The sequence below is a fragment of the Pteropus alecto genome, unplaced genomic scaffold (assembly GCF_000325575.1).
Source record: "Pteropus alecto unplaced genomic scaffold, ASM32557v1 scaffold157, whole genome shotgun sequence".
Lineage (NCBI taxonomy): Eukaryota > Metazoa > Chordata > Mammalia > Chiroptera > Pteropodidae > Pteropus > Pteropus alecto.
In genome coordinates, this window is record NW_006440626.1 from 1,383,682 (window position 1) to 1,394,675 (window position 10,994).

General features: G+C 58.2%; 1 protein-coding gene across 1 annotated transcript in view; it reads right to left on the bottom strand.

Moving 5' to 3' along the window:
- PARVG (parvin gamma) overlaps nt 1–10,994 on the bottom strand; it is a 25,121-nt gene that overhangs the window by 13,160 nt on the left and 967 nt on the right. Inside the window, exons 2-7 of the mRNA XM_006917336.1 lie at nt 10,009–10,103; nt 7,576–7,640; nt 5,744–5,846; nt 4,681–4,821; nt 3,728–3,843; nt 1,079–1,134 (exon numbers count right to left, since the gene is read on the bottom strand). Of these exons, the coding sequence (XP_006917398.1) occupies nt 1,079–1,134; nt 3,728–3,843; nt 4,681–4,821; nt 5,744–5,846; nt 7,576–7,640; nt 10,009–10,087 (560 nt within the window). The 5' untranslated portion in view covers nt 10,088–10,103. The remainder of the gene's footprint in view (nt 1–1,078; nt 1,135–3,727; nt 3,844–4,680; nt 4,822–5,743; nt 5,847–7,575; nt 7,641–10,008; nt 10,104–10,994) is intronic.

Consider the following 10,994-nt stretch of genomic DNA (forward strand, 5'->3'; position numbering starts at 1 on the left):
TGGTTGACACCGAGGTCCCAGCACCTCGTCGAGTCAGAGGGGAACAAGGCTTCCCCCAGGGTGTCCTTGGGAAGGTTAATTGGGCCAATCTGCGCACAGGACCCACCGGCATGAGGGACCAGCAAGGGTCTGCCTCTTCCTGCCCTCTGCCACACCCGGCTAACATGCCTGGGACACGGCCACTCCTTGTCATCAACTTCAGGTGGTTTGAGCCCCACCCCCACTCCCCAGTTAGAAAAACCTCAAGGCTGGGGGTGTACCAGCGGGAAGAGGTCCCCTCACGAACACTATCTGTAACCCTCACAGCAGTCCCCCAAAGTAGGAATGGTCCCCGTTTTTCAGAGGAGCAAAGAGGGGAAGGGGAGGGGACTTTTCCAAAGGGACACAGCTCACATGGACAGGCCGGAAGCCCCGTGGAGCTGACGGCCAAGCCCGTGAGACCTGAACTCACCTCTCTGGGCTTCGCGAGGGGTACCTAAGCCAAAGGAGCCCAAACCTCCCTGCGGAGAGCAGGCCTTCAGCAAACGCCAGGAACGGACAGACCACACCTCTCCTGCAAGGAGCCCACTCCCAGGCCAACCCACAAAGGCCTGGCCAGGGCCACCGGTGGCCTTGACCTCCAGAAAGGCAGAGCTTCTCTGGGTGTCCCGCTTGCCCAGATAGAAGGCCAGGAGCTGGCTGACCTGGACACTCAAGGACAGAGCTCTCTGACTGCATACAGTAGGTGCTCGATAAATGTTGGTGGTATGAGTGAGCGTTTGGTGCCCTCGCCTCCCACAGGGCTCTGCTGTCCAGCTGTCAGGGTGACTCAGCGGCAGCGCGTCCCTGCTGTGAACAAGATAAGGGTCCCCAAGAGGGCCCAGGTGCCAGGCCATAGGCAAGCAGCATGGCGTCAGGGTCTTGCTGGTCCCCCATGGCTACGGCGTGACCTCGTGACCAAGGGCCAGAGCCCCTTCTGACCCCATCTCTGCCAGTTTTGCTGGGTTGTGCAGAGGGTGAAGTGAGCCGGCAGAGGTCACCTCCAATTCCCAAGAAACCGGAGCCAGGCACGCGCCAAGCACCCTGCTCCCTCCCTCACCTGCATGCAGTGAGCTGTTCCATCGACTTCTCAGACTTCAGGCCATTCTTGGTGCTCTAAGGAAGAAAAAATGGGGAGGAAGTGAGTAATCCCTGAAAACTCGGGGACCCAGGCTGCTGCTCCGAGTCCGTAGTGGCCAAAGCAGCCCCGAGGGACCCAGTTTTCTCAGCCTCATCCCCCCTCAGAGCGGCTTCCTGGGCAGTCTCATCACCCTGGTTCAGCTAATTGTCCTTCTTCCCATGAGCCTCGAGTCCCACAGGGTGGGGACCATGTCTACCTCGTTCCCCAAGGATCCCCAGGTGTCACGCAGCGCCTGGATCACAGGAGTCAGTGAACATGTGTCTCTGAATAACAGGTGAATGGAATACGTGGATGGATGGATCGTTGGATGGATGGATCGTTGGATGGATGGATGGATGGATGGATGGATGGATGGATGGATGGATGGATGGATGGATGGATAGATGGATGGATGGATGGATGGATGGGTGGATGGATGGATGGATGGATGGATGGATAGATGGATGGATGGATGGATGGATGGGTGGATGGATGGATGGATGGATGGATGGATAGATGGATGGATGGATGGATGGATGGGTGGATGGATGGATGGATGGATGGATGGATAGATGGATGGATGGATGGATGGATGGGTGGATGGATGGATGGATGGATGGATGGATAGATGGATGGATGGATGGATGGATGGGTGGATGGATGGATGGATGGATGGATGGATAGATGGATGGATGGATGGATGGATGGGTGGATGGATGGATGGATGGATGGATGGATAGATGGATGGATGGATGGATGGATGGGTGGATGGATGGATGGATGGATGGATGGATAGATGGATGGATGGATGGATGGATGGGTGGATGGATGGATGGATGGATGGATGGATAGATGGATGGATGGATGGATGGATGGGTGGATGGATGGATGGATGGATGGATGGATAGATGGATGGATGGATGGATGGATGGGTGGATGGATGGATGGATGGATGGATGGATAGATGGATGGATGGATGGATGGATGGGTGGATGGATGGATGGATGGATGGATGGATAGATGGATGGATGGATGGATGGATGGGTGGATGGATGGATGGATGGATGGATGGATAGATGGATGGATGGATGGATGGATGGGTGGATGGATGGATGGATGGATGGATGGATAGATGGATGGATGGATGGATGGATGGGTGGATGGATGGATGGATGGATGGATGGATAGATGGATGGATGGATGGATGGATGGGTGGATGGATGGATGGATGGATGGATGGATAGATGGATGGATGGATGGATGGATGGGTGGATGGATGGATGGATGGATGGATGGATAGATGGATGGATGGATGGATGGATGGGTGGATGGATGGATGGATGGATGGATGGATAGATGGATGGATGGATGGATGGATGGGTGGATGGATGGATGGATGGATGGATGGATAGATGGATGGATGGATGGATGGATGGGTGGATGGATGGATGGATGGATGGATGGATAGATGGATGGATGGATGGATGGATGGGTGGATGGATGGATGGATGGATGGATGGATAGATGGATGGATGGATGGATGGATGGGTGGATGGATGGATGGATGGATGGATGGATAGATGGATGGATGGATGGATGGATGGGTGGATGGATGGATGGATGGATGGATGGATAGATGGATGGATGGATGGATGGATGGGTGGATGGATGGATGGATGGATGGATGGATAGATGGATGGATGGATGGATGGATGGGTGGATGGATGGATGGATGGATGGATGGATAGATGGATGGATGGATGGATGGATGGGTGGATGGATGGATGGATGGATGGATGGATAAATGAATGAGTGAAGAAATGGAGTCGCCTCTGATTTACATAAGAAGGATAAACAAAGCCACAAAACTGCTCAATGGAGAATTTTAATCAATGGTTTTGAAAGAAAGTAAGAATGAATTCACCTGAGTTTGGCCAGACTTGGCTTATTCTGTTGGATCGAGTCAGGGTAAACCCCAGAACTGGATGCTCCGCTGCTTACGGGGTACCCAGAGCCTGGTGTGTAACGGGAAGCAGGTCAGGGGCCCTATCTGTGGTGCTCCGAGTGTGTCTGAGACAGAAGCCGTGGACTCCTGGGCCATGCGCCACAGCACGAGTCGTGCAGGAACTAGAGAGGGCCGCATGGGGTAGAGAAGCCCCGGAACCGCGGTCACAGCCATCGGCGGGTGAATGCGAGAGGGTGCCACAGTGACGAGGACAGTGGCTGTGGCTCAGTGGTGTGAAGGCTCCCGACAGGCCATGAACAGATGGCCGTGTATGGCCCACATGACCTGGCTGCCATCAGCCAAGACCTTCCTAACATCCCCGGGCGGATGCCATCTGTTGGGGTAAGTGGGACTGGTCAGCCCGCCGACTTCCTCGTGGCCCCTCTGGGTCCCTGCCAGTCCCCCGGGATTCTTAGCATCTCCCACTCACAGCTCCAGACCAGCACCCACTCCTGTCCTGGTGGGGTGTGATGCTTCTCGTGTGGTTCAGCCCCGTCCCGTAAAACATCCCTCAGTCCAGGGCACGGCACCGTGGACCCGAGATGCTCACGCTGCGTGAGGAGACCCCCGTGTCCAGCCCTTACCTCCATGGTGATCACCTCCACCTGGACATTGCTCGGGAGGGCCAGGTCCGGCTGGAAGCGCTCGGCCAGGGCCACGAGGAGATGCAAGGTGGCCAGCAGGTCCTTGCCGAAGATGGCTGGGAGGGGAGAGGGCTATGAGATCAGAGCCACAGTGACCGCCCAAACCTGGGGCCACGGGGGGGTCTCCTGAGGTCACGAGCACCCTCTGAAGACCGAGGAGATCTGTGTCCAGCCTCTGGAAAGCGGAGGCCTGGAGGTTTACGTCCAGACTGAAAAACAGTCACGCTTTGCCCCGTCACCCCGCCTCTGCAAATCCAGCCCAGGACACAGCCCACCGTGCCGATGGGGACGAGACACAGAGATGGGTCACCGAAGCGCTGTTTACCATCGGAAACAAATGCACGCCCTTCTCGCAGTAGGACACTGGGCGGTAGACCGATCGTTAGGTTTAAGCTGAATGTGACTTAATTCAGGGTCGACATTATACGCATCGGTTCTCCCGAGTGGAAGATGGGGAGAATGTAGAGCTTGGAAGGGCGGGACGTTCGCGCCCAACTGTTAAGGGCTGGGGTGGGGAGGTTTAGGTGCTTTGCACACTCTCATTTCCGACAAGCAGGCACCGCAGACATAATTTCAACAAATTAATAAAACAGGACTGTGCGCGCCCCTCCAACGGGGAGATGGGCTCGTCGAGGATTTGGAACTCAGCCCACAGCCGCTGGGTCCTAAGGCCACGGTTCTCGGCTTTGCAGGGGTGACAACCTCGGGAAACAGAAGTGCCTTGGGCTGCTCGACTGAGGGCCCACGTGGCGTCTGCCTGAGGCTTCGGCCTCGGTCCAAGCGCCGAGGTTGTGCCCACACCTGACGCGGCTGAGCCACCGCCCCTGGAGCAGAAGGACCCAGGCTCCGCCAGCCCTGGCCTGGACGCTGGCCCGGGCCGAGGCCCCACGTACCGTCCACACTCCACTTGACCTGCGGCTCCTCTGCCGGCAGACTGCGGTTGGCAGCCTCCAGGACCACCTCGAGCTTGCGCCTCTGGCTCACGGCGGTCAAGGCGATGTCCTCCACTTCCAGCCTGATCCCCGCCAGCTTCTCTGAGGGTGGCAGAGGCAGGGGAAAGAGAGGGAGGGTGCGGGGTGAGGACAGTTTGGGCCGTTGCAGGGGGACCCATAGGCACTGCCTCCAGGAGGTAAGGACACTGCCCCTCCGTGCACGGGATATGCAGGCCGTGGGACCTGAGCGAGCCCGGGCCCGCTGCGCTGCCCTCCGCCAGCCTGCCGCACCTCGACCACCCCCTGTGCCCACCCCCTCAGCCTTCCGCTCAGCTGTGTGCACTTCCTTTCCGCAGGGCGGTGTGGACCAGCAGTTAAAGCCTGACTCCCTTGCTTTCTTCACTGTGAGGCCTCGGACAAGTGACCAGGCCTCTCAGAGCCTCAGTTTCCTCATCCGTAAAATGGGGATAGTAACACCTCAGAGCTGTCCTGGGTGTTGACCACACCTGCCCATGGTAAATGCTCAGGAAGCATCCACCCTGGCAGGTGGGTGTTTCTGTAGCCCTTTGTAGGACCCGGAACGGTGCGGAGCCAGGCCCCAGGCTGGCGCCACAAGAATCAGACCCACCCCTGCCCTCCAAGACCTCACAGAAGGCAGACAATTAGACCCATAACTAGACCCACCCCCGGCGCAGCAGCCAAGGGTGGGGGCAGGGAGAAGGCCTCAGGGCCAGGAGGCAGCCCTGAGGGGCTTCCATACTGGGACCGGAGCACCCAGCCTCTAGCTGCTGGGTCATCTCGCCATCCTGCAGCCCGGGGCAGGCTGGGGCAGGGATGCGGGTTACTTTGTTGTCTCCAGCAGCTAGAGACAGCGGGCCCTCCGCAGTGTTCGAGGAGCAGCGTGGGGTGGGAGGGGCCGGGGCTTAGCAGAGAAAGTCGTGCGCTAAGCTCAGCCAGGTGTGGGAAGATGAGGTGAGGCACCCGGCAGGGACCCGCAGCAGCAGGGGGTGGGGCAGCAGCTTACGGAAAAGGTGGTGCAGGATGAGCCCGTCAAACACGTCCTCCTCCAGGCTGCGGACCACGATGTGCTCGGCTTGGAGCTTCGCATTGATCCACTCCATCAGCACCTGCAGCCCCCAGGGGACCGCTCATCTGGGGGCCCCTTTCCACCTGGCCCCTCACCTGGCTCAGCACTCCCCTCATCCTGGAATGCTCTCCTCCCACCTGCCAACTCCCATCCATCCTTCAAGGCCAGGTCAAAAGTCACCTCCTCCGGGAAGCCCTCCCTGATCTCTCGGGCTGAGTTAGGGGCCTGCTCTAGCCTCCGGAAGACCTTCTGCTTCTCTCTGACACAGACCCGGGCTGTTGTTTGTCCTGTGTACGGTAGTAGTAACAGGAAGGCTGCTGGTGGTCTGTCCCAGCACACTGGCTGCTCCCCTCCGGGGCGTCCCTGGAGGCCAGCCCACCCTGCTTCTCCTCCAGGGCCAGAAGCGGCAGAGAAATAATGCCCCAGCCCTTTAAGGGAGCAGCCCGAGCTAACCAGAAGTTGGGGTACAATTACTCAGGCCCTCCACTCCTGGGTAGAAACTCTCCGAGGTGCTGTCCACACTGGCTCCCACAGGCACCCCACAGACCAGAGCTCCCACAGCTGTCACCTGTCCCATCATTCACCCTGGGGGACTTCTTTCCTCCCATCTTACTTTCCTACTTCCTTTCCTTGTCTCCTGTGATTGCCACCCCCCGACTCAACCACCCCCCAACTCGACCACCCCCTGACTCAGCCACCTCCCAACTCAACCACCCCCCAACTCAACCACCTCCGACTCAACCACCCCCCGACTCAGCCACCTCCCAACTCAACCACCCCCTGACTCAACCACCCCCCAACTCAACCACTTGTACCCACACCCTTATCTTGGGATCCGTTTTTGGAGGAACCCAGTCTAAGATGACATGTCAGCACCTGCCAGGTTTTCCCGAAGGGACCATGCTGGGTCTACTCTGTGTCCCAGTGCCCGACAGTGGGAAGGGTGAATGGAAGGAGTCAGGGAACGGGAGAAAGGAAGGAAGGGCTGGAAAACGGGCCAGAAAGCCCCGGGGGTGGAAGGTGGAGCAGGTCAAGAGGCCTCCCTGGAGGAGGCAACAGAAAGGCCACATGGAGACTAGAGAAACAGGGCGGAGAAGACAGAGACCCCGAGCCTGTGCCCAGCTGGTCCCGCAGCCAAAGTGAGAACCGAGAACTGGGTGACACGCCTGTTCCTGCCCACTTCGCCAGCTGTCCATTGCCGTGGGCAGCCGAGTGAGTGAAGGGGCACAAGCTTTGGGGCCCACAGCCTGGATCGATCCCCAGCTCTGTCTCTGGGCAGCTGTGTGCCCCCCGCAGGTCAGGTCACCTCTGTGAGCATTGTTGTCCCCTCCCTGGGATGCAGGTGACAACAGATCCCTCTCAATCCTGTGAGGCTTGCTGGGATTGTGTCTATAAATGTATACAGTCGGTGCTCAAGAAATGTCCCTTCATGTAGCCATTCGACTGATGTCCCAGGGACCTGCAGAGTCACCACCCACCAGCCTGAGGTCAGGGAGGGCAGGGCGGCCCCCCATCCCCAAGAGGACAACAAGCTGCCTCCAGAAAGTCAGGGCTAGGGAGGCTGCGTACCTTCTGCAACTCTTCAAATCTGGGGTCTTTCCGGGAGGTGGGGAGTATGTATTTCTTCTTTTCTCCTGGAAGCAGAGGTGAGCATGATGTGTGGGGGGGACCTGCAAGGCCCTGGCAGCTCTCTCCTTGCAGGTCACCCTCAGAGCTGGCACCATGACCACAGCCATCCCCAGAAAGTCAGGGCTAGGGAGGCTGCGTACCTTCTGCAACTCTTCAAATCTGGGGTCTTTCCGGGAGGTGGGGAGTATGTATTTCTTCTTTTCTCCTGGAAGCAGAGGTGAGCATGATGTGTGGGGGGGACCTGCAAGGCCCTGGCAGCTCTCTCCTTGCAGGTCACCCTCAGAGCTGGCACCATGACCACATGGGAAGTGTGGTCCTGCTGCTTCACACACACAGATGTGCTCACTCACGCAGGCACACAGCTGCACACACACATAGGTCCATAGGCACATGCACACAGATACATACACAGACACACCCTGCTGCTTCACACACACAGATGTGCTCACACACGCAGACGCACAGCTACACACGGTTGCCCACACACACATCCACACATCCACACACGTGCATACACAATGCATACAAATGTGCTCACTCACGCAGGCACACAGCTGCACACACACATAGGCACATGCACACAGATACATACACAGACACACCTACCCACAGATGCACAGACACATGCATACAGACACCACAATCACAAACATACCGACACATGCATGCACACATATGCACACACACAACGCACACAAGTGTACTCACACAGACACACATAATCATAGACACACACATACACACGTGTACGCACACATCCTAAGCACCAAACAGCAAAGTGACTTGGTTCCCGGCCAAGCCTGGCCCTCCACACCTCTGCCTGGGCTGTTTTCCCTGCACCCCAAATGCCCTTCCCAAAACTTCCCTCATGAACGCCAGCTCATCCTCAGACTCTGCCACATTTACACTTGGGGAATATATTTAAAAGCTACTTCTTGTCTATCTGAAATTCGCGTGTAACTAGGTGTCCTGTTTGATCCGGCAACTCTGCCCACTTACATAAGAAGCCACCGCTCAGACGAGCTCCAAGGGGCCGAGGCGGATTCACCCACGTCTGTCTGGCTCCCTGGCATGGGCGGCCCACTGAGGCCTCTGAGCTCGCTCTCTGAGCCCCAGGACCCTGGTCAGCAGCTTCCCCACGTTTTAGACTCACAGAACCCACAAAATGTCAGGGTGACAGGGTCCTGTGAGATCATCTAGTGCCAATGGAGTGGGGATCACCATGTGGGGATCGCCTTGCCCAGGTTCACAAAATGCATCGTCTCTGTCTTCACGTGACTCAGCTGGGGACTTTTCTTGGACGTTCTGAAAACCTTCGAATACCACCCAGCCCGTATCTTCTGACGAGAAGGAGGGACGTCTATCGTGCCGGGCGCCTGGCGGGCTCTGGACAAACGCTCACGGAGCGGGTGAGGGCAAACGAATGGATGGCTGTGGTGAAACAACCCCCATCCCTTATTGGCCAGATTTTTTGCCACTCGATCACCCCATGTCCCAACTCTGCTTGCCAGAGCTTCAAGTATCTCCAAATCAACTAAAACAACATTAAGTATTGTTTCTAATAACTAAGCCCGAGACCCTCACGGCAACTTTCCTCGTGATGCTTTCTCGTCCAAAACCAGCTGTAAACAGAGAGCCCCGGACGGTTAACGGAGTCAGGCTCGTGACTCTGGACCACGGCCACCCAAACCCCTGGGTCCACTTGCCGCTCCAGGGGACTCTGGTCCACGCCTGTTTCAAAAGGCTGCATTCACAGCATCTCGGAAAGGTCGCACTCTGCTCTTTTGCTTAAATCACTTCACGCTTTTTCTCCATCATCGTACTTATGTTTAAAGGTTATGTAAATTCTGGTGAGTTCACTTAACGCCCTTGCCAAGGAGGACATTTGGGTTGAATCCTGGTTTGTTGTCTGTTTTCTATAACGGGGCGGTGACAGCTTTGGGCACCTGCTACCATCCTTTCGAACTATCTCCTGGGAGGGAGATTTCGGGGGCCGAGGCCACAAACTCCAGAGCTCAGAGAACAGAGATTTGCTGAACGCGGCACCCACGCCCGCTGACTAACAAGTCTCTCCCCTCTCGCCCGCCGTGTGAAGGGAGCGGATCTGACACCCAGCCCAATGTCGGATGTGTGCAGGGGTCCCCCAGGACGGCACGGCGGGCGTGGAGTCTGCATCCTGGAGCCACCCTCCTCGGGCTCAGCATCCCTGCTCGACCGCTTACCGACGGAGCTACCTGTTATTCTCTGTTACTCTCAGTGCTCGGTTCCCTCGTCTGTAAACAGGAGGTCATAGCACCTAGCCTCAGAGCAGGAAATGAGATGCTGCTGGTAAGAAGGGCTTAGCACAGCGTCATCACGAACCTGGGGGCGTGCGGTTGTGAGGGGCATGGGGATAACTGCGGAAGTTTCCAGAAGCGGGGAGGGGCTGTCGAGTGTAAGACAGAAGGTGTAGGCAGGGGCTGAACAGACAAGTATTCGGCTGACAACTTGGAAAGCAATGCAGTGCCCGGGCCCGGCCGTTCGGTGTGGCGACGCCCCCTCTGCCCGGCCCCCAGCCCCGTGTGGCCCAGCACCTTGTGGCAGCTCCTCTAGCACGGGCAGGCTCGCCTCCTTAGGGAGCTGCAGCAGGTTGTAGAGGGACTCCGGCTCCATCTCTGCCTCGCCAGCCCTGGGGGATGCGGGACAGAGGGCGTCACGGTCTGAGCGGCCCCAACCTCGCTCTGCGTCAGGAGGCGCAAGAGAGGGTGGGAGCTGGCTCTGTGTGAACAAGTCACTGTCCTGCCCAGGCAAGGGGTCGGCGTCCCCGAAGAGGGGGCGGCCTGGAGCCAGTCCCCGTGGGACGCCCGGTGGGGGCAGGCACGTGGCTGAGGGCGCAGCCCAGCACGGGCTGGCAGGGGCAGGGGGTCTGCTCGGCCAGGCACAGAGAGGCCAGCTCAGTGCTGTCATTCAGCGCCAAAAGCCTCCCGCCCCCCAACCCCCACGGTTAGGACGAAGGAAGGGGGCGGCCCCTCCTCGGAGCTCCTGGGATCCAGGGAACCCTGCGTTCAAGAAGGAAACCTCAGGGGGGCTGGGAGAGCTATGTGGGGGCTGGTTTGGGGGAGCCCATGGGCCCTGAGCTCCCGCGGGGCAGGGGGAAGACCCCTCTGGGCCTTGGAGCTTGAGCCAGGGAGGCTGAGAGCGGCACTGCCAGCCTTTGACTGAGCCGCCCGGAGCTGACGTGCTGCTGTCACTGGGACTTGTACCCCTCTCCACACAGGCTTGACTCTCAGAGGGTGGCTTGGCCCCCAATTCTGAATGAGGCTCTCTGCAATGGGGCTTTCTCTTGGGGTGGTTTGGGAGTCTCACAGCCGATGCCGGCATGGGAGGGGCCCGCATCTACAGAGAGCACATGTCCTCACTGTGGGAAGGATTGTGGGAAGGCATTGTGGGAAGGGGCAAGGCTCACCCCGAGCCTGGGACGGGGGATTCAGGCCCAGCCCAGCCTCCTTCCTGTTTCCCTAGCCCACTTCCTCTCCTGCTTGACTGGCAGCCGTGCCCGCCCTCTCTCTCTCTCTCTCTC